General features: G+C 49.7%; 1 protein-coding gene across 1 annotated transcript in view; it reads left to right on the top strand.

The window, feature by feature from the left end:
- The first annotated feature begins 127 nt into the window (after positions 1-127).
- Positions 128-24253, top strand: part of SRD5A1 (steroid 5 alpha-reductase 1) — a 46200-nt gene continuing 22074 nt past the window's right edge. Inside the window, exons 1-2 of the mRNA XM_075542975.1 lie at positions 128-483; positions 10088-10251. Of these exons, the coding sequence (XP_075399090.1) occupies positions 209-483; positions 10088-10251 (439 nt within the window). The 5' untranslated portion in view covers positions 128-208. The remainder of the gene's footprint in view (positions 484-10087; positions 10252-24253) is intronic.

Genomic DNA, 24253 nt, shown 5'->3' with positions numbered 1-24253 from the left:
TAGTCCTTCAGCCCCGCCCCCAGCACCTCCTTCGGCCCCGGCTCCCACTTACCGATCCAACGGGCGGTGCCAGGCTCCGTGGGCGGGACCGAGGGCGTGCCCTCCAGCCCACGCGGAGGCCGGGCCGCGCCCTCCTGCACGCGCCTGGAGCTGGCAGCGACAGCGTTCTTATATTAACCGTGGTAGGGCATGGAGCTGGTTTTCAGCTATGGAGCTCGGCGAGCCACAGGTGCTGGACGCGCTGGGCGTCCTGATGGGCGTCTCTGCCTGCGTTACCTTCGTGATACTGCAGAAGTTGGAAACATCTTATGGCCGCTACTGTCCGCCGAAAATCCGCTGGGGACTGCCGGCGCGGCTCGCCTGGGGGCTGCAGGAGATGCCCTCGCTGCTGCTGCCGCTGCTAGAGTGGGTCCGGTTCGGAGACCAGCTGCGCCAGCCCAACGCCCTGCTGATGGCCATGTTCGCCATCCACTACACGCAACGGTAAAGGCCACCCGGACCCAGCACCCAGCTCCCCGCCCATCAGGGCCCCGGCTGGCCCCTGATAACCTGCCCACCTCTGCCCAGCACCCAGCCAGCGCCAGATCACGGTCCCCACAGACCCCCACACCCTAGTTCCCGCACAACCCAGCACTCCACCGACCTGCACTGAGGTCTGTGCCTTGAAGTGCATGGTCACGCTGTGGGTCTCACTGACCTCCTGCCCTGCTGAGGACTCAGGTTTAATGCCCTGCACCCAGCACCATGTCCCAGCCAACCGCACCCTGCACCCTGACTCACATACCCATCACCCACTACCCTGCTCCATCCCCACAGCCCCATAACCCCTTCCCTGTTTCTGAGAACCCCCAGTTTCCCCTCCTGTCCCCTGTCCCTCTGAGGCCCTTCCCTGCAGTTTCTCTAGTCTACTCCCATCCCATACCCTCTTCCAGTGCCCCATCCCTCACCCACCAGCTCCACCCTCTTGTCCTCTCTGAGCCTGTCTGCCCCCCTGTGAGGGTCCCCTGTGGCCTCTCCTGTAGCCCCTGGAACACCAGAGCTAAGGGGTGGGGAGAGTGATAGTTTGATGATTCCAAAAGGTCTGCTAATATTGCCTCCGCCCCCCCCCCAATGCTCCACCTGACCTCCCCACCCCAGACTAGAACTAGCCCCTGGGGTTTCCTGAGGCTGTCATCCTCAGGTACATATGAGCCCCAGTCCCCTGGGTGGCAGTGAGTTTGGTGTTTGGGGAGTGGGTGGTCAGGTGTCTGCTCCCATGTGGGGGAACCCTTGGGTCAGCAGCCCAGAGCTGACCTGCCACAGCACCATGGCTCCTCTGGGCAGAACTGAACGATACATAAGTTGTGCTGCCTTTTCTGTAAATCCACAGTGGAGTGTATCCCCACAGAGGGCCGAGGTCACACCACTGCCCTGGGCTGTATCAAGTCTTTCCACATAACGTGATGATCCAGTTCTGACTCCCAGCTGCCCCACTGGACAGCTTTTTTTGCACGTGTGCTTGGGCTGGGGGTGGGATGGTGTTTCTTCAGCGAAACCTGAACCAATGTTGCTAAGCAGCCTTCCTGTGGTCCATGAAGGTCTTGGGAAATGACTTTTGGGGCTTCTACTGTCCGGGACCCCAGATCAGGGCTCCCGCTCTGTCACGGCGAAAACAGATGGCTTGACAATGTTCCTGAGGGCTGGGATTCTGAGCCCTGGGCTGGGGAAGGCTACGGTTTACAGCGGGAGCCCCCAATCCTTCCTGAGTCTCCCATCTGGACACAGCCTCCATCAAGTTCCTGCTGACCAATGCTGAGTGGGGTTGCTGGCGCCCACCCAGCCAGCCGGCTCCTCGGGGCTTGTGAGGTGTGCCGTTCATGAATTCAGGACACTGGCTGGCATGGTCATGAGGGATGCCAGATGGCCAGAGGGCTTCAGGACCAATCCTGTCACCCTTTCTATTCTGCACTCGTGCATATACACAGGCCACAGGCCCTTCCCATTCCCATAGTGCCACCGATGCCTGCCGCTGTTCCTGATTCTCCTACAGTTTTCTCAGGTAGCTGCAGGGCTGTGAGGCCCTTGGACACCATTTTGGCCTCAGACTGATGGGCTCCCTCATCCGGATGGTTCTGTCTTGTCTTTGTCCTGTGACGACTTGGTGAAGGGCATCTCCGTAAGATGTTTGAATTTGGGTAGCATCATGAGTTATGTATGCATAGGGCGGCTAAGGGCAGCATCAGCAGGTTAAAGCACCAGCTACCCCAGGGGAGACAGGCAAGGCTTTCTACTCCAGTAAAGAGTTACCATCTCACAAAACCCGCAAGGACAGTTCTACCCAGTCCAACAGGGTCACTGTGAATCGGAATCGACTTGATGGCAGTGAGTTTGGTTTAAGAACAAAGGTCACCCATTAGAAGTTCAAGCCCTTTGATCAAGTTCCCAATAGCGAGGACGTAGGAGGGGCATTTCTGCTTGTCCCAGGATCTAGGTGGGTTACCTAACATGCTCAGTGGGGTGTGTGTGTGTGTGTGTGTGTGTGTGTGTGTGTGTTGCTTAACCTCTTTGATCATGACCCTTCAAACATTTGCTTCACAGACAGGTGGGAAGAATTGTGTGTGTTTGCGGTCTGATGGTCCGGTGGGGAGACGGCTCCTCAAGGACAGGTTGCATCTCTGGTGTCCCGAACACTGCCTGAGACTGGTATCATCCTCTGTGAGTGCCAGGACGCCAGGCTCCACCGGGCTCTAATCTGTGATCCTTCCCCATCCCATCCCCCACATACACACACCATGCATAGATCACCACATACACCTTTCCACAGGAGATAGATGGAGTGCCAAGTCCCACACTCCACAAACTTGCTCACAGAGGAAGGGGTTACCATCAGCCTCACAGAGCCCATCCTGGCACATTGTGGTTGACCGACTAATCGATCAATGGATTATTAGTCCTGCACCCTCTGTATGCCAGAGCCCCTGTCTGTCAGTCTATTTGTCTTTCTGTCTAGCTAACTAAAAGCAAGCTCTGGAGATAGATCCTGAAGCTCTTCCAGCCCCAGCCCAAGCCCTCATGCGGGAGGGGGTGGTGGTGTCTGGGTTACTAAGCTGCCTCCCACCAAAGTTTTCATGTTGGGAAAATTGGCAGAAGGCTGGAGCTGCCAATGGGACCAGCGTGGGCATTGAATGAGCAGAGTCCCTTGCTAAGATGTTGGTGCCCTGCAGGGGGCCATGCCTGAGCACAACCCCTGGGAAGGTGCCGCCCGCTGATGGACTTAGAACTCCAAACCAAGCCCATGCCCAGTGTGCCCATCTGACTCATAGCGAACCTCACCTAGTGGCCATGACTCCCTGCTCTGAGAGAGCTCACCATTTGCACTGTTGTGTTTGAGTCACACCTGTCACCGAGCAGATAGCCCATGGGGTTCCAGGCCACCAAGTCGTGACTGGGGAGCATGGGGGGAGGGCACATCTGTTGCCCTGTCCGAAGGTGATTCTGAGATAGTGCTGGCCAGGCCCCACCCAGAAGGCCCACCATGGGGTGGCACCAGCCCTAGGGACACTGCTGCAGGAAAGAAACTGTTTCCATTCTACCCAAGCCACTGATTTATTAAACAGTCATCCGACCCATAGCAGTAAGTGCCTCTGTGTTCCCCATGGGTGGGCCAGCTGGCCAGCAGAGTAGGCAGGGCTCCTGCCAGCACCACCAGAGAGCTACTCCCCAGGGTGACAGGTATCCCCCAAGGTGGCAGCCATGCCTGCTGCCCTTGGAACCTCCGAGGGCCACAGCCAGATGGAGGGGTTGCCAGCAGGATGGGATAAGGACAGAGCAGGGCCAGGAGCAATAGGGATGGGAGCGGCACAGGGCGGGTGTGGTGTTTGTGTGCCAGGCTGGCAAAGGGTGTGTGAGTGTGTGTCTACTCAGCAGGGGCACTGAGGGATGAGGACATGCCCCATGCTTTTTGGACTGTGGGCAAGGAAGACTGGTGTGCAGGGATGGAGGCAGACCCTAGAGAGGAGCTGGGGGTGCTGGGGCTGAGAGGGTGGGAAGGGGGCAGACGGAGAGACTTGGGTGTTCTTTAACTCAGAAAGGACTTCCAGGGACTTGTTTGTTTGAGCAAGGGCAAGGGGCCTTCTCTATCCTTGACCCTGGCTGGGACCCTGCACCCTCATCATTGCCTTCCACATCCCTCCACCTGCCACCCCCCCCGCCCCAGTACTTACTACTCTCCCTCTCCACTGCCCTCCTGGACACCCAGGGCTGGCACCAGTCACCAAGACTGCCCTGTGTTTAACTGTGGGGGAGCAACTGCTCCCGGGACACATTGTCAGCAGCTCAAACCCACCAGCCACTCCAAGGGAGGAAGAGAAGGCCCACTACCCGGGTCAAGAGCGACAGTCCCTGAAACCGACACTGCCCCACAGTCTCTGAGTCAGAACCAACTCGGTGGCCATGAGTGTTTTTTACAGCTAAAGCCATGGCCTGCGGTGGACAGCTGTTAAAATGAAACCATCGTATTTGTTGTTGTAACGCTTCCTTGGCAACAAGGTGGGAGTTGCTACACATCCACACTGCTCACGTGCATCTGACTCAGCTCCCCCTGCGCTCCCTCCCTGTGCTTCCTGTCACCTCCCCCTGCGCCCCGCCCCCCCCCCCTCTCTCTGGGCTGACTGAAGCCGCTCCAGACTGGAGGGTGACAAGTCTGGAGGACCCACTTGTCTTATTGGACTTGTCAGCCTGGTCTCTTGGATGATCCTGAGCTCTGTGCCACGTTTCTCCCTCCGTCCAGGACCTTCTGGGCGGTCCTTTCTTGAGCAGTTGGTAGTGGTGACTGGGCACCATCTGGTTCTTCCGCTCTCGGGGTGTGGGGATGACGGTGGGGGGCAGCCAATGTCCCATTGGCCTCGTTTCCGTGTGTCTTTTGATTCTTGTTACTCTTCTGTCCCCTCAACAGGAAGAGTAGAGGCCAGTGGTCGCCAAAACAGTGGTTTTAATTGCAGGAAGATGAAGCACTAGAAGCGAGTGCCCACTCTCATTCAGGCGGCGTATTTTGTGAGGACTCTGGATAAAAGTGCCCCAATGAGATAAAATTTCTCAGCAAGTAGTACAGGAAGCCCAGGATGGACAGGGAAGGATGCTTTACAGAATCTGGTTTCAACCGCTGCCAGGCGGCTCCAGGAGCCCACGAACGTTGTTTTCTTGGTGGCTAGGTCAATTCCAGCACCGTAAATCTTGTTAGTTGGTGGCTGTTCCCTGGCCCAGCCGGAGTTGAGGCGATCCCTGGGGTCCCTGTGTGAGACGGAGTGGGTGTGGGGGAGCCCCCGGGCTTTCTGAGCCGCACTGGCTCTGGACAAGCAGCAAACAGCCCAAACGCCGCACAGCCTGAATCGGGGGCTGAAGCCCATTCTTCTGCTAGGTGCGTTATATTTAAGGGCCAATTTTTATCAGACTTCAAAGTTTTTTTAAAAGACAAATCTATCATTTTGATAGATAAGGTGGACCTGGCCCAAGCCATATATTTCCCATGCCTCCCATGTAAACCGTGGTGCTGGAGAAGAACATGGAAGCACCATGGACTACTCAAAGTTCAGGCCCACCTGGGTTGGAGGAAGTGCACCCAGAGCGCTTGTTAAGAGGCCAGGAGGGTGAGGCCTAGTCTCATGTCCTTTGGACATGGTGATGGGAGAGACCAGTCCCTGGAGGAGGACATCGTGCTTGCTACAGTGGAGGGGCGGCGACACAGAGGAAGGGCCTCAATGAAATGGAGAAGGACACAGTGGCTGTGACAGTGGGCTCAGCATCAGAGCATCCGTGAGCCTGGCAAAGGCCGGGGCAGTGTTTTGATCTGCTCTGCGTATAGTCACTATGGGTCCGAACGAACCGGATGGCACCTATAGGTGGTACATAATTTCATGTCAACTTGATATATAGAAGTGGAGGGGTGGAGTCAAGCCTGTCAATCAGGTCACAGCCTGATGGTGCCTCCTTGTGGGCATGGCTTTCTTATAAGGAGGGCCCTGGGAACCTCCCTGCCCACCTTGCCGTCACCTTGTTAATGAGTCACGCAGGGACCTGCCAGAGCCCTGGAGATGCATCTACCTCCATTGGATCCACAAGACTGCACCCACCGGCTGTGATCTCCCTGCATTCAGCATCATTGCTTGTGACTGCGTGAGTCTGAGGAGAGACTTAGGGACTTGAGTTGGACTGAGCTGGGATGTTTTCTTGATATACAATTACTTCTTGATATAAAGCTCTTTCTGATGCAGAGATGAATGTTGCTGGGTTTCTTTCTCTCATTACCACGGCCCCTAACAGCAACAGCCTGTGATTGGAAAAGCTGACCAGTGAACAACGAAGACCCAGAGAATCAGTGCATTTGTGTGGCAGCGTTGACAAAGTTCACTGGGTAGGACCAAAAAGTCAGTCTGAAGAAATAGATCCAGAAGGCTCCTTAGAGGCAAGGATGGAAAGACCTTGACTCTCTTCCTTTGAACATGTCATTCGGAAAAGACCAGTCTCCAGAAAAGGACATCCTGGCTGGGGGCCAGTGAAAACAAGGGAGACCCCTCTCCTGTGAGATGGGCGACACAGTCACCTCCACAGTGGATTCAAACTCGCCACCGAGGGCATTCCGTTGTACTTGTGGACCCCATGTTGGAGCCGAGGCAGTGGCAGCTAGCGGCAGCCACTGTGGGGTTGGCACCGACTCCTTAAAGAAACAACATGCAGGAGCAGCATCTGCAACATCGACAGCCTCAGTAAGGGCCATGGCTGACCACTCGATCGCTGGCCATTTTTATTATTAGCAGTGGACGCTGCACCTCCCACCCCCGGAAGGCCTCACCCAAATGCTATCATGCACAAGCAAATGGTCTTAAACAAGTGTGTCATCTCTGAATGTGCCTCCTTGGCTGTCCTCGATTATCTGTCAAGCCACCCCCACCCCCGCACCTGACTCACTAACAGATGGTGCCACCTGGCAGCTGACCTTGCAGCCCCGTCTCCGTTTCCTCTCAGAAGAAAGGGCTCTGTGATGAGATTCGGCCCTCCCTTGGGATCTCAACAGACCCATCTTCCTGCATTGTCTCAGGCCACAGAGCTTTCGGTCCGCACCACTACCCACTGCGGCATCTGGGACTGCTTCTTTCTCCAACTTGGAAGCCCTCCAGCGATTGGGCGTCTTGTCCTGCCTGCAGGTCATTGTCATCAGAGGTACCCAGGGAGTAAGATAGGCTGACTGTGTCCCGGAAGTTGTGGCCGAGAGCCAATCCAAACCATTGGACATGTCCACCTGGCCAGAGCACTTCTCTGCAGGGTTGTCAGGCAGGAGGGAGGAGAGGGACTGCCAGGCTGTTTCGTCTGCCATGGTGCCTGGCAAGTACTGCAGTTGTTGTTCAATTCTATGGGTACCATGTTATTGACTGTCACCTGCTAGTCCCACTTCAAAGTTCAGAAGTTCATTCAACCGGGGCAACGTCCTTGGTGTTGCAGACTGGCGAAGGGCCACAGGGCTGATGGGGCACCTGTAGTCCTGTGCTGTGGGTGCCACTGGAAACCCTTCTGTGTGGGAATAGCTATACAGAGACAACACTTGGGAGTGTCTCCCCACCCCCACCCCCACAGAACACTCGTCACACCGAACACACAAACCTCAATGGCAGTGCCTTCAGAGCCAGACTCCATGACCGGTGCAGGTGGGGGGCCTCCGCACAAGGGGTCTTCTTTTACCTGGATCCACAATCAACATCCGGGGTAATACTGTCTTTTGTAAGCATCGTACCAAACGAGCCCCAAGGAGTGGGAAACAGAGTCCCAGAAATCCAGCTCCTGGCAGACGACAGCCAGCTCCCCTCCACCCGCGAGCCCGTCCCCTTACTTCTCGGGCTTCTGCGGGCCACCTCGGCCTCCCACAGAACTCAACAAGAGTTCGGGGGGCAAGTCTCACAGGGTGGTGGGCCCAGTTCAGTGCAAAGGTCAGGCAGGGGCAAACCAGATGCTCTGGCCAGAGGGTGCGCTCTGCTCCTGGCTCTTATTAGAACTGAGACCCCCTCCTCCTGCTCCCCAGAGGGCTCCTAGCGCTCACAGCAGGATGGCAATGCAGGGGTGCCTGCTTGCAGTGATTCACAGGTGAGTCCTTATCGATATCTACCTCCCACCTTCTTGCCAGACCCTTCCAGGGAAAGGGCCCTCGGTGGGAGCCAGGTGAGGTCCCTCACTGCTCCAGCCCCCACCTTCTTGACAGACCCTTCCGGGGAAAGGGCCCTCGGTGGGAGCCAGGTGAGGTCCCTCACTGCTCCTGCAACCTGCATGCAGGCAGCAGTCCAAGAACTAACCCACTCTGCCTCAGGCCAATCTCCCGGTGAAAAGTCAAGCTGTCACATTCAGGGCAAAAGTGAACTTGACTCAAGCCGTGATCTTTCCAATCACCTGAACATGCAGCACCTGGCCAGGGTATAAGGAAGACCGAAGCAGTGTTGATGGACTTGAACAACGGTGCTGGCAACGAGCACTGACCATGCTGTGGACTGCCAGAACAAGCCACTCCACCTGGGAAGAGGTCTGGCCAGGGGTGTTCTCCAGAAGTAAAGGGTAGCGGAAAGTCAGACACGTTGCCAGGAAGGACCGGTCCCGGAGAAGGACATCACACTTAGCAAAGGAGACAGAGGGTCAGGGCAAAAGAGGAAGCGCCTCCAGAGATGGGTTGGAACTGTGGCTGCAACAATGGGCTCCAACCCAACCAGGGACCTGCCAATGGTACAGGTCCAAGTAGGGCCTCCCTCTCAAAGGACTCAGCCTTCCCTAACTGCCACCCACGGACAGCCTTCTCCAAGATCCAGATCCTGCCATACGGCATTGGAGTTCTTCTGCTAACTTTTAAAAGTGTCAGTTCTTTGAGGGAATTCTTCATTCTCTTGAGCCACCCGGTTATCAGATGCATTGCCTTGACATCATACACAATGAAATAAGCCTTGTTGCTGTCGAGTGCACAGGTCCAGTCAGCTCTGACCTACAACCAGGCCGGTGCACGGCAGAAGGAAACGGCCCAGGCCAGTGCCGTCCCCACAAGGGTTCTGATGCAACCACGGTGCCCATCCATCCCGTCAAAGGCTTTCCTCTTTCCTGCTCCCACACTAGTTTGCCAAGCATGATGCCCTCCTCCTGGGACTGGTCTCTCCTGACAACATGTCCAGAGTACATGAGACGAAGCCTGGCCGTCCCTGTCCCTAAGGAGCATTCGAGGTGCTTCTTCTGGCTGTACTTGTACCAAGGCAGACTCGGTTGGTCCGTCCAGCAGCAGTGGTACTTTCAGTTCGTCACCAGCACCGTGGTTCAAATGCATGTGTTCTTCTTTGGTCTTCTCCCGCAGTGTCCAACTCCCACATGCCGATGAGATTACAGAAAATATCCTGTATTGTGATGGGCACACCTCCGTCCTCACAGCCACAGCCTTGCTATGCTCTCTGCAGACCTCTTGTACAGTAGCTTTACCCAACGTAACACACCCTGACTGCTGTTTCCAGGAGCACTGGGGGTGGATCTGAGCAAGATAAACTCCCTGACAGCAGGTGGGGAATCTCCGGGAGCCGGCTGCCTCCCCTCTCTCTTGAAGAGCGGCCAGAGGTGTCTGCTGACTTTGTAGTTAGCAGTGCAGTTTGTAGCCCAACCTGGCGTGGCCACATCCACCCTCCTGGTCTGCAGACACGCCTAGGACAGCGTGGGGCCTCCCGGAAACACACAGCAGCCAGCCCACGCCCCAAGGCTCATGGGCACAGTGCCTGTCCCACCCCACCCTCGGTGTATTTACCAAAACAGGGGTCACCCCACCCACCCACCCCCAACTCGGCCTCTGACAGCCTCTGCTGACAATGTGGGTTCCCCGTGCAAGGTGAGGGGATTGAAAACCCAGGCCCCCCAGACTGGTCAGCACCCACACCCATGGCCCGACTCATGGAGAAGCTGGAGGACAGGGTCGCACTGCCCGTAGAAGGGTCCTGGGGACCCTGCAGGCTGGGCTCGTCAGCCTGCCCCCTGGTGCCATCAGGAAGGCTCCCTCCATGTTGTAAAGGCCGCCCCTCCATTTCCCCCATGTCTCATCTCCCCGCAGGACCCTGATTTACCCCCTGCTGATCCGAGGAGGCAAGCCCACACCGCTGTCCACCTTCCTCATGGCCTTCATGTTCTGCATCTACAACGGCTACCTGCAGAGCAGGTACCTGAGCCTCACCGAGTATCCTGACCACTGGACCACCCAGCCCCACTTTCTGGCAGGTGAGTGGAGACACTGGGGATCCCGGACACCCTCATGGTCCGTCTCTGAATTTGGGAAGAAAGCCCCGGTCCTGGCATCCAGAAGCTGCAGGGGTGGGGCAGGTGGGTCGGTCCAACCATCCCCAGAGGGCCCAAACACAGGGAGACCGGCCGTGAGTTACATGTGCCTGTTCGCCATCCCCTAAAACTCACTGCCATCGGGGTCAGACTCAACCCAGAGCCGCCCCGGAGTGTCTCAACCAAGAATGCACGCCTAGACAGGCGCAGACAGCCTCGCTGCTCTCTGGCATGGCCGCTGAACTTCACCACGGTGCCGCTGTGACTTTAACTATGGAGCTCAGCCACATTAAAAGTGTGCACCATGTCACGTAAAAAGCATGTTTGCTGCATCCAGTTACGTGGACTCCTAATGACCCTCGAGGCCAGAGCACAGCCTGCCCAGCAGGGTCACCAAGGCTGGAATCTGCAGAGGCAGACCCATGGCTAGGGTCAGGCGCACCTCCGTTCTCAAAAGGACATCCTTGCTCTCCAAACCCTTGTAAGAGGTCCTGTGCGGCACACGTACCGAATGCCATGCCCGTCACCTGACCTCCTGATGGCTGCTTCCGTGAGCATGGATTATGGACTAGGAGGATGAGCTCTGTGGCCCCTTCAGTCTTTTCTCTCTTCTCCTGATGAGGCTCTCTGCTCCTGTAAAGGGTGACTGTCTCAGGGACCAACGGGGACCATCCTGCCCTGTCCCGTTGGGTCACGGTGAGTCCGAAAGTGGACTGGACGGTCGTGGGTTTCACTGGGTGGGTCAGGGAGACCACCTACTTCGCCGTGGAGAGTTGGGACCGTGAGAAGGTCCAGTACTCACTGTGTACTTTGTTGATGACACAACACTGTGACCCATCACATTCTGTCCCAAGAGCAGTGACTCCAAGTACCGATAATTGCTAAGATAAGAGGGTCAGTGTTCCCTATCCAATGTGATCAGCTGAGGACATACAGGCTCTGGCTCCAGATCCTGTGATGCCAGGAAACGTGAATCCAGGTGGCTGCTTGCCCAGAGTCCAGGTGACCCGGGGGTGGCCTGCTCTGTCACCGTGGCATTCCCCTCTGTCCCCGAGGTCAGCGGAGGCAAGAAGCATTGGGTTCACTCACAGGCAGTGAGCAGCCAAACCCACAGGCCCCCAGGGCAGGACGAGGACCCCTGGCAGATGAGGAGCAGGAGGCCAGGAAGCTGGAAGGCCCATCTAAGGTCTGATGCTGGTGGCCAGCGGAGTGGGCGCTGATGGAAGTAGACCAGCGAGAACCCACCCCCATCCCCAATCCAGACTTTGTGTATGCTACCCTGGTGCCCGATTGTTACAGCCATCTTTTCTGGGGGAGCCTTTTTTAGGGATGGGGGGTGCTTCAATGAATGACAGCCAGGGTTTTGGGTCCTTGAGGTGTGCGTGTGGTGTCAGGCCACTGGCCAGGAGTGGTCCCCACGCAGGACAGAGGGCCTTGCCCCTGGGATCAGGCTGGCACACGGCGAGCCATCATGGTGCCCAGAAGCACCCACCACCACACCACCTGCCCAGGGACCATGTGCAGCCGGCAGCGACAGCGTCTTCTGGTTTTTCGGGAACAGAGAGGTCCCAGGTTTTGTTTCCCTTCCTCTTGTGTGTCTGTAGGTTTTGTTTGGAGACAAATGAGAAATTGCAGTCGCCCCTCGGTATCCTGCAGGAAACCCTGGTGGTGCAGTGGTGAAGCATTGGCCTGCTAACCACAAGGCTGGCAGTTCGAAGCCACCAGCCACTCCTTGGGAAAGAGATTGAGGCTTTCTGCTCTTGTAAAGATTTATAGGCTCACAAACCCACAGGGGGCTGTTTTACCCTGTCCCGTAGGGACTCTTTGGGTAGGCAGGGAGTTTCTCCATGTCCTCGGTCGTCTTGGTGCCAGGACCCCCACGGATACCAGAATCCACAGACACTCAAGGCCCTTAGATAACACAGTATCATGTCTGCACACGTCTACGCACACTCTTAGCATATCAGTCACCTCTAGGGGACTTTTAAGACAATGTGAGGTGTCTTCAGAAAGTTCCTGGAAAAATTCCTTTGTCTTTAAAAAAAATATTTTGGGGATCTCTTATTGAGATTATAACAATCTATAATTCAATTAGATCAAGCATAATTGTACAACTGCTGCCACCATCAGTTTCAAAACATTTTTTCTTCTTAAACTCTTTGATATCTGTTCCCCTTTATCCCCCTCCCTTCCCCCCTCTTTACCCCCCAGTACCCATATTATTATATTACATATTATTGTAATTATTATTTTCCCCGGTATCTCACACCATCCAATGTGTCCGTTCACCTACAGTTCTGCTCTTCGTTCCCCTTGAGTGGGGTAATACAGTCATTACTCTCAGTTCCCCCTTCCTCACCCCCAGCCCCCACCCCTGCCTCTTCCCGGTACTATTTCTTTGACTTCATGCATTGAAGGATCTTAATTATACAAATGAACATACACAGATCTAACACGATTCATGAGGTGAAACTAAGACCTTAAGAGTAAGGGGAGGAAATATTAAAGAACTGGAGGATAGTGACATGTTTCAGCAGTGGTATACTTCACCCTGGATGTATCATCCCTTGTGTGAGGTCCTGTCTGGGCTTGGTCTCCCACTTTGCCTTCGCACCCATCTGATTGCGTGTTTTTGAACTTCTGGTACCTATTCCTGTCAGCACCTCATGATCACACAGGCTGGGGTGCTTCCATGTGGGCTTTGCTGCTTCCTTGCTAGATGGCCACTTGTTTAACTTCACATCTTTAAGACCCCCGGCACTATATCTTTTAACAGCCAAGCACCTTCAGCTTTCTTCACATTTACTTATGCACACATTTTGTTTTCAGCGATCATGTTGGGAAGGTTAGTGTCATACACTGCCACATTATTAGAACAAATCGCTCTTGTACTGAGGTAAGATTTAAGCAGAGGCCCAAAGTCCATCAGCTTCGTGTGTGTGTGTGTGTGTGTGTGTGTGTGTGTGTGTGTGTGTACACACACACAAATACACCCATCTTGATATATTCACATATATGCATAGCTATATTTATTCCTAAATACATAATTTTTATTTTCTTGTTCTATCCCCATTTTCTTTTTTCTTTCCTCCTGCCCCATTATCATGTTCACCCATCATTCATCTCTCAGCAATTCCTCTCAGGTGCATTTCAATTGATCAAACACCACCAGGAACCCTCCTCCCTCCTCACCTTCGATTTCAGGTCCCTTGCTCTTCCCCTGTCCCTGTCATTCTCACCACTTCCCTCCCCAGTCATCAGTCCAGTGGCTGTCTCCTTAGGATTGCTTACCCTGCCGATCTTATAGAGATTGAGACCAAAAAGAAAAACAAAAGAAGAGAGAGCATGCATACAGTTCCAACCCTAACTGCTGACCTGACCCAGAGTAGATGAGTGCTTCTCTGTCATGTCGTAAGCAGGCCCTGTCGTCATCCATCAGTCCAATCCCCTTTTCTTTCAGAGGCCCCTATCCCAGGGCCCACTCACCAAACTTAGACCCTTCTCGTCCTCAGCACTCGTGTCCGAGGGGCAAACTTTCTACAAGACCCCATTGCTCTGCCTGCTGTGAGGGATGAAGCAGTCTAGTGTTCCACCCCGACTCTGTTAAACACCTTTAGACTTTCAGTGTGGCCCCCTGTGAGTAAACCCCAACCAGTTAAGATGGGGTACCAAGCGCTGCCCCCCAACCCACCCACCCCCCGAGTCAGAAGTCTACAATCAGGATTCCTCAGGAAATTCCTGGCTTTGCTCCCATTGCTGGTCTGATGCGCCTCCCCTCTTGGTTTTTCCGCATGTGGGTGGATCAGACTGGCTGCTCTCCCAGAACTGTATTTTCAGGGCTTCCCTCTGACGCGCTGTCCTTGACGGACGGGACACCATGCCTCGAGCTGAGGCCAACCTGCTGTCCCCTCTGCGCATGAGCTTCTCTAAGCAGGGACATCACCCTCATGGCTTGGCGCACCGGAGTGAGGTCTGCTCTCCCTCTCCCTTTCCTGTGGAGACATAGACAATACCCTCCCCCTGGGTGGATGAGTGCCCTGGGCCCCCCCCCTTGCCATCTTTTTTCTTCCCCCACCCCTCTGTGGGCTGTAAAGGCATATTGGAGGGGGGGTGGATGCCATTCCACACAGGTGTTGTCTGCATCTTTTTTCTTTCGTGTGTGTATGATGAATGCATCATTGGGTTTGGTCTGGCTCTTGCCCAAGTCTCTGGTCCTCAGCCGGGGAACTGTGCAATATGTGCATTTTCCCCTGGGTTGGTTCTGCTATTTGAACTGATCTCCGTGGATGCATGCTGTACTTGGCCTTTTGTGCTTGGCTAACTTCACTCACCATGATATCCTCCAACTCTTTCCACCATATGAGGTGCTTCATCATTTCAGCACTGTTTTTTTTAATCATTTTATTGAGGGCTCATCCAACTCTTATCACAATCCATACATCCATCAGTTGGTTAAGTACATTTGCACATTTGTTGTCATCACCATTCTCAAAACATTTGCTTTCTACTTAAGCCCTTGGTATTAGCTCCTCATTCCCTCCTCCCTCCCCTCACCTCTTCCTCACGCACCTTTGATAATTTATAAATTATTATTATTTTGTCATGTTTTACATGGTCCAACATCTCCGTTCACCCATTTTTCTGTTGTCCAGTCCCCAGGGAGGAGGTTATATGTAGATCCTTGTGATGGGTTTCCCCTTTCCACCCCACCTTCCCCTTCCCCTCCTGGTATCACTACTCTCATTATTGGTCCTGAGGGGTTTAATCTGTCAGCACTGTTTTTTAGTGAGTTGTAGTACTCCATTGTGTGTATGTACAGAGTTTTAAAATCCTTTCATCTATTGATGGAAATGTTCACTGCTTCCAACTCTTTGCGATTATGAACTGCGCAGCGATGAACATTGGAGCACAGATGTCTTGCCGTGGCCAGTTTCTTATTTCTTGTGGGTGTGTGCCCACTAGTGGGATTGCTGGGTCTAAAGGCAACTCTGTTTCCATCTGTTTTAGGTATCACCAAATCGCTTTCCACAGTGGCTGTACACATAAGACCACCAGCAGTGAAGGAGAGTGCCTATCTCACCACACCCCCTCCGACATTTGCTGCTTTCTGGTTTTTTGAAAGGGCCTGTCCGTGTGGGGTCAGGTCATAGCTCATGGTCATTTTGATTTGCCTGCTCCAGGTGGCTGAGGATCGGGACCCTTTTCTCATATGTTCATTGACCATTCAGGTGTTCGCCTTGGTGAGTCTTCCATCCATGTCTTTGCCCATCTCCACAGTTGGCTTTTTTTTTTTTTTTACTTATTGTAAGGTTGCAGGGTTCTGTCGATTTTAGTAATAAGACCTTTGTCTGATATCTCATCACTAAATATCTTTTCCCAGTCTGTGAGCTCTCTGATTACTCTCTTAATGAAGTCTTTTGATGCACACAAGTGTTTTATCTTTAGTATGTCCCACACATCTATTTTAACTTCCTCTGAGTGTGTATCCTTCATTATTGCTGATAGCCCGGGTATTCCCTGTGTTGAGGTTCTTAGCTTTGCCCCAATTTTTTTCATTGATGATCCTGCTAGTTTGAGGTTTTACCTAGACGTCTGTGATTCACCTTGAATTTGTCCTTGTGTATGATGTAAGATAGGGGTCTTGCTTCATTCTTCTGCAGGTTGATATCTACTTTTCCCAGTACCGTTTGTTAAAGAGGGCATCTGCTTCCCATTTGATTTGGGGGTGGGATCCTTATTGAAGAGCAATTGTCTGGATTCTGCTGTTTTCATTTCTGGATGGTCGTTCTTATCCATTGGTCTGAATATCTGTCATGAAAACAGTAACATGCTGCTTTGACAACTGTGGCTGTACAATAACTTTTAAAGTCAGGTAATGCAAACACTCCAACTTTATTCTTCTTCTTGAGGAGTTCTTTGCCAATTCTGTGCTTCTTCACTTTCCATAGGAAGTTGGTAGTCTTTGAAAAATGCTGCTGGTAGTTGTATCAGGATTTCATGGAACCTATATAGTGCCTTAGGTAGGATAAACATCTCTACAATATCAAGTCTTCCACTCCATGAGCATGGGATAATCTTCCATTTGTGAAGGTCCCTTTTGGTTTCTTGGACTAATGTCCTGTAATTTTCCTCGTACAGATCTTTCAGCGTTTTTTGTTGCTTTTGTTAGGTATATCCCTAGATATTTCAATTTATGCTTGACTATTGCTAAGTGCACTACCTTATTGATCCCTTTTCTGTAATCCCCTTAGTTGTGTATAGCAATCCAACTGACTTCGGATTGTTGATCTTATATTCTGCCACTCTATCTTATTCTTTGATCACTTCCAGCACTTCCAGCCTTAGGGGTTCTCAATATATAAAATCATATACATCTTCAAATAACAATGATTTCACTTCTTCTTTCCCCAGACAGATACCTTTGTGTTGTTCTTCCTCCTTTTTTTTCTAATCAATGTATTAGGGACTCACACAATTCTTATCACAGTCCATACATACATCAATTGTGTGAAGCACATTTGTACATTCATTGCCCTCATCATCCTCAAAACATCTGCTCTCCACCCAAGCCCCTAACATCAGTTCCTCATTTTTCCCCTTCCTCCCCACTCCCCACTCCATCATGAACCCTTGATAATTTACAAATTATTATTTTGTCATATCTTGCACTGTCTGACATCTTCCTTCACCCACTTTTCTGTTGTCTGTCCCCCAGGGAGGAGGTTATATGTAGATCCTTGTAATCAGTTCCCCCTTTCCAAACCCACCTTCCCAGTATCGCCACTCCCACCACTGGTCCTGCAGGGATCATCCGCCCTGGATTCCCTGTGTTTCCAGTTCCTATCTGTACCAGTGTATATCCTCTGGTCTAGCCAGATTTGTAAAGTAGAATTGGGATCATGATAGTGAGTGGGGAGGAAACATTTAGGAACTAGAGGGAAGTTGTTATGTTTCAACCTTGCTACATCGCACCCTGGCTGGCTCGTCTCCTCCCCGAGACCCTTCTATAAGGGGATGTCCAGTGACCTACAAATGGGTTTTGGGTCCCCACTCCACACTCCCAATCTCATTCACAATAATATGATTTTTTGTTCTGATGATGCCTGATACCTGATCCCTTCGACACCTCATGATCGCACAGTCTGGTGTGCTTCCTCCATGTGGACTTTGTTGCTTCTGAGCCAGATGGCCACTTGTTTACCTTCAAGCCTTTAAGACCCCAGATGCTATATCTTTTGATAGCCGGGCACCATCAGCTTTCTTCGCCACATTTGCTTATGCACCCATTTGTCTTCAGCGATTGTTTCGGGGAGGGGAGCATGCAATGATATGATTTTTGGGTCTTTGATGTCTGATAAATGATCCCTTTGTCACCTCATGATCACCCAGGCTAGTGTGCTTCTTCCATGTGGGCATTGTTGCTTCTCAGCTAGATGGCCACTTGTTTATCTTCAAGTCTTTCAGACCCCAGATGCTACATCTTTTGATAGCCGGACACCATCAGCTTTCTTCACCACATTTGCTTATTCACCTGCTTTTTCTTCAGAGATTGTGTCAGGAAGGTGAGCATCATAGAATGCCAATTTAATAGAACAAAGTATTCTTTAAATGAGGAGTACTTGAATGGAGGCCCAATGTCCATCTGCTACCTTAATACTAAACCTATAAATATATGCACATAGATCTATTTCCCCATCCTCATATATAAACATATTTACATTTGTACATGCCTTTCTTTAGACTTCTATAAATGCCCTTTGCCTCCTAGCTCTTTCCTCTATTTCCTTTGACTTTCCCCTTGTCCCACTATCATGCTCAGTCTTCATTTGGGTTTCAGTAATTCCTCTAAGTTACATTACCCTTGGTCATGCCCTACCAGGCCTCCTACACCCTCCTCACCACCGATTTGGACCACATGTTGTTCCCTTGTCCCTGGATTTCTTAACACCACTACCTTTCCCCCCACATCCCCCTCGCCCATGTCCCCCCGGAACTGTCGGTCCCATTGTTTTCTCCCCCAGATTGTTCATCCAGTCTATCTTATATAGACAGACCTGTGGAGATAATAACATGCACAAAAAGAAGACAGAGCAAAACCAAGCAACAATATACAACAAAACAACAATGACAAATCACAACAATTTAAAAAAAGCTTGTAGTTAGTTCAAGGACTGTTTGTTGGCCTTTAGGAGGGTTTTCCCATCCAGTCTCTTGGGGCACTAAGCCCTGGCACCAAAGTACACATTCAGCATTCCCTGGGGAACTCGCTGCTCTGTTCCCTTGCTGTTCTGTTGCACCCCCTTAGTGTTTTGCCTCAGTGTGGTGGGATCAGATCCAGCGCAATTCCCTGTAGGGCTATGGGTCAGTGAGGGATGTTGTGTCACATAGTGGGACCGGCCATGTGGTCTTCTCTGTGGACTGGCTGCTCTGAGCGGGAACATCATCCTGAAAGCCTGGTGGGCCAGGATATGCTCCGCTCTCTCCTCCTCCCCCTTCATCTGTTCCTGTGTGCTCCAATCAGATATGTCCCTCCCCCAACCCCCAACCCCGAGCTGCAGATTCAGTGCTGTCCTCTAAAATAAATTCTTCTGGGGGAAAGGGCAAGTATCCACAGAGTTGGGATTGGGGCAAGCCCCTCAGACCTCTCCACTGATTCCCTACTCCATGCCGGCATATTGCATTCACATCTTGGAGCACTGGGTTGAAGTCTGGTCTGTTTTTCCCTGTGGAAATAGAAATAATATCCTCCCCTTAGGTGGATTAGTGCCCTGTGCCCCCGCTACCCATTTCTTTTTTATTATTTTTTTCATTTATCTATTTTTTCCCTTTCCCCACCTCCTTTTCAGTTGGCTGCCATATGTATCCCTGTATTTGTTCTGGTCCCTGTCATACTACCTGGTCCTCACCCCAGTATGTTTGTCTACAGTAGCTTTTTCCTTATGCCCCCTTTGCATTTTTTTAAAAAGCTTACCTCAGTGTACTCATGTTGTACTTGACCTTTTGTGCTTGGCTTCCTTCGCTTAGCATTATTTCCTCCAGTTTGTTCCATGCAGTGATATGCTTCATACATTCATCTCTGCTTATTAGTGATGTGTAGTACTCCATTGCATGCATATACCACAGCTTTTTAATCCACTCCTCAGTTGATGGAAATTTGAGTTGTTTCCAACTCCTTGCAATTGTGAACTATGCCACAATGAACATTGGAGCACAGATGTCTGGCCTTGGTTTGTTTCTTGCCTCTTCTGGGTATATGCCCAGTAGAGGGGTTGCTGGGTTGTATGGTAACTCAATTTCCATCTGCTTTGGATATCGCCAGATCGATTTCCAGAGTGGCTGTACAAACTTATAGGTCCACCAGCAGTGGATGGGAGTTCCTGTCTCCCAACAGCTCCTCCAACACTTGTTACTTTCTGATTTTTTTAATTGGACTATCTTTGAGGGTGTTAGGTGGTACCTCATTGATGTTTTCATCTGCATTTCTCTTATGGCTAAAGATCAGGACCATTTTCTCATATGCTTGTTGGCCATTCGGATTTCTGCCCCTGTGAAATTTCTGTTCAGGTCCTTTGCCCACCTCCTCAGTGGGCAATTAGTTTTTTTTCTTTTTGGAAGCTAGCAGAGCATTGTAGATTTTAGTAATAAGGCCTTTGTCTGATGTGTCATTGCTAAAGATACTTTCCCAGTCCGTGAACTCTCTTGGTAAATTCTTTCAATGTACACAGGTGTTTTATCTTCAGTATATCCCATTTGTCAAGTTGTGTCTCCTCTGTGTTTGTGTCCTTCCCTATTTCTGACAGCCTGTGTATTCCCTGTGCCAAAGTTCTCAGGTTTGTCCCAGTTCCCTCATTGATGGCCCTAATAGTTTGGGGTTTAACTTCAAGGTCTGTGATCCACCTTGAGTTTATTCTTGTGCATGGAGTGAGATAAGGGTTTTGCTTCATTTTTCTGCAGGTAAACATCCAATTTTTTCCAGCACCACTTGTTAAAGAGCATCTGCCTCCCTTTAGATACTTTTTGGACCCTTATCAAAGATCAGTTGCCTGCATGCTGATGGTTTTATTTCTGGGTTTTCAGTTTTTTTCCATTGGTCTGAGTCTCTGTCATTGTACCAATACCGTGCGGTTTTGACAACTGTGGCTGTATGGTATGTGCCAAAGTCAGGTAAAGCAAGCCCTCCCACTGTGTCCTTCTTCTTGAGGAGATCTCTGCTAATTCTGGGCATCTTCCCTCTCCATATGAAGTTGGTCATCAGTTTTTCCATTTCTTTGAAGAAAGATGAGGGTAATTGTATTAGGATTGCATTAAACTTATATAGTGCCTTGGGCAGAACTGACATCTTTACTATATTGAATCTTCCAATCCATGAGCATGGGATTTTCTTCCATTTGTTGAGGTCACTTTGGTTTCTTGTAATAGTGTTCTGTAGTTTTCCCCATATAGATCTTTTGTTTTTTCAGTCAGGTATGTACCTAGATATTTCTATTTGTGTTTGGCTATTGTGAAGGGTACCATCTTTTTGATCTCCTCCTCTGTGGTCTTATCCAATGTGTATAACAGTCCGATGGACTTCTGTTTGTTGATCTTGTATCCTGCCACTCTGCCAAATTCCTCTATTGCTTCCAGTACTCCTTTTGTGGAGCTTTTGGGATTTTCCATATATAAAATCGTATACTATACAAATAAAGATAGTTTCACCTCTTCCTTCCCCAGACAAATACCTTTGATGTCTTTTCTTTGCCTTATACTGTTAGATAAAACTTCCAGCATGATATCAAATAAGAGTGGGGACAAGGGGCTTCTTTGTCTGGTACCCTTTTTCAGTGGGATTGTGCCTGTCTTTTCCCCATTGACTACAACATTGGCTGTTGGTTTTTCATATATAGCTTGTATTGTCTTGAGGAATTTTCCTTCCATTTATATCTTCTCAAGTGTCTTAAACAGGAATTGGTATTGGATGTTGTCGAATGCTTTTCTGCATCTATCGATATTATCATGTGGTTCTTACAGTTTTTCATATCAATGTGGCAAATGATACGATACTAATGGTCTTTGGTATGTTGAACAATCCCTGCATCCCTGGTATGAATCCCACTTGGTCATGGTGAATTATTTGTTTTATATAGTTTTGTATTCTGTTGGCTAATATTTTGTTAAGGATTTTGGCATCGATGTTCTTTAGGGATAGAGGTTTGTAATTCTCAATTCTTGTGGCATCCTTGCCCAGATTTGGGTATCAGTTATACTAGCTTCATAGAAGGAGTTCAGGCATTTTCCATCTTGTCTATGTTCTGGAAGAGTTTTTGTAGGATTGGTGTTAGTTCTTCCCTAAATGCTTGTTAGAAATCTTCAGTGAAGACATCTGGTCCAGGGGATTTTTTTGTTTTTTTTGTAAATCCTTGATAGCCTTGTCTATTTCTTCTGTTGCTATGGGTCTGTTGAGATTCGTGACATCCTTTGGGGGCAGTCCAGGGAAGGATTTTTTTTCCCCAATAATATGTCCATGTCTTCCAAGTTGTTGAATTCTTTGGAGTACAAGCCTTCATAGTACTTTGTAATTATCCTTTTGATTACATTAGGATCTGTTGTAATATCCCTTCTTTCATCCCTCATTCTTGCTATTGAAATTTGTTCCCTCCTTTCTTTGGATAGGTTTGCCAGCGGTCTGTCGATTTTGTTTATTCTTTCAAAGAACCAACTTTTAGCAGAATTAATTTTTCCCATAGTTTTCTTATTTTCCCTCTCCTGAATCTCAGCCTTGATTTTTATTATTTCTTTTCTTTTGCTATTAGTAGGATTGTCCTGCTGACTCTGCTCTAGTTGTAAATTTTGTGCCAGCATATCAATCATGAGTCTCTCTTCCTTTCTCAGGTGTGAATGTATTGCTATGAAACTTCCTCTGATAACTGCCTTGTTGTGTCCCATACGCTTTGGTACGTTGTGTTCTCATTCTCATTGGTTTCTAATTTCATCTCTGATCAGTACCAGTACGCACTCCTTTTGCAATAGAGAGGTACTTATCCTCCAATTGCTTGCTCTTGTTTTCTTCGTCTTCCTTTTGTTCATTTCCAGCCTTATGGCAGTGGTTAGAGAGAGAGGTCTGTATGATATCAATGTGCTTAAATGTATGTAGATTCACCTTATGCCCCAGCATGTGGTCTATCTTTGATTATTTGTCATGCGGGCTTGAAAAGAATGTGAATATTTGGATGAAACGCACTGTAAATATATATCAGGTCAAATTACCTAATTGTAGTGGTTAGATCTTTAGCCTCTTTGTTGAGTTTCTTTCTCTGGGCTCTATCATTCTTAGAGAGCGGTGTATTGAAGTCACCCACTATAATTGTTGAGGCTGTGACTTCTTTTTTCATCTTTTGGAGTATTTGGATGACATCTTCAGTGAGTCTCTCATTTGGGGAATATATGCTTACAGTGCTTAGCGGTTCTTTGTCTACCATTCCCTTGCGCATTACATAGTGTCCCTCCTTAACTCTTTTTATGGTTTGCACTTTGAGATCAATTTTATCTGAGATTTGGATTGCAACCCCTGCTTTTTTTGAATTGCTGTTTGTTTGGTATACCTTTCTCCAGCTTTGATTCTCAGCCTATTTTTGACTGTAGCCTTGAGATGTGTCTCCTGTAGGCAGCAGATTGCTGGGTTGTGTTTTCTAAGCCAGTCTGCTAGCCTCAGTCTTTTAATGTCTGAGTTCAGGCCATTGATATTCAGGGTTATTATCTCAATCTGCGGACTCTGTGATGTCATCTTATACTTTTTGTGTTGGGTGTTTCCCTACCTTCCTTTCTTATTAGTATGTTGTGCATGTGTGTTTGTGTGTGTATCATTCCTGATTTATTTGCATCCTTAAGCCAATGCTATCTTGGGGTCTGTTTTCTCTTTGTTGCCCTCTGGGTGAGGTTGTTCTATGTGGCAGTCTCTTATTTATGATTGGTGAGTGTTGTTCTTCTCCCGATACTGGGTCAGCAAGGATCTATTGTAGGGCTGGATTTCTTCTTACGTATTCGTTGAGTTTTTTCTTGTCTGGGACGACTCTTACTTCTCCATCTATCTTGATCAATAATTTGGCTAGGTAGAGTATTCTTGGGTTTGCATTGTTTTCCTTCAATTTTCAGAATATGTTACTGCACTCTCACCTCTTCTTCATAGTTTCTGCTGATAAGTCTGAGCACATTCTTATTTGGGAACCTTTATATGTGATTGCTTGTTTTTCCCCAGCTGCTCTCGTGTTTTTCTTGTTTTCCTCAAAGTTGGATAGTTTAACTATTATGTGCCTTGGTGATTTCTTCTTGGGATTCAGTCTGGCTGGTGTTCTTTCAGCATCCTGAATGATTGCCTGGTTTTCATTCATTAAGCTGGGGAAGTTTTCCTCCAATAATTCTCTCACTATTGTTGCAGATGACTTCTTTGTTGTATCTTCCTCCGGTAAGCCAATAATTCTAACATTGTTTCTCTTCATAGCATCAGACATAGCTCTTAAGTTTTCTTGAACTTCTCTGATGATCTTATTAGAATTTTGTTCGCATTTGTTAAAGTCTGCTTGGCTGCCCTTCAAGTCATTGATGAGGTTCTCTGCTTCCTCCAGTCAATTCTCGAGGTCCATGTTTCTGCTACTGGTTTTTGTTATCTCCTCCCTAAGCTCCTGTATTTCCCTTTGGTTTATGGCTCTTATCTCCTCCATCATTACATCCTTTTTCTGTATTCTTTCCCTCATATCCTGTATGACTCTAAGTGGCATTCTGAAAATTTCTTTCTGTGCCAGCTCAATGTCTGCTTCTTCTATACATGTCATTATGTTCAGGACATCTTCTGCCATTGCCTTTTGTTTCTCCCATTTTTTCATTGAGGTTGTTGGGGCTAATGGCTGTTTGTGTTGCGTTGTTTTAGAGGAGCCAGGTGCTATTTTCCAGGGAGTTGAAGAGCACTGGC

Source organism: Tenrec ecaudatus, chromosome 2 (assembly GCF_050624435.1).
Source record: "Tenrec ecaudatus isolate mTenEca1 chromosome 2, mTenEca1.hap1, whole genome shotgun sequence".
NCBI lineage: Eukaryota > Metazoa > Chordata > Mammalia > Afrosoricida > Tenrecidae > Tenrec > Tenrec ecaudatus.
This window is presented reverse-complemented; position numbering and strand designations above follow the sequence as displayed.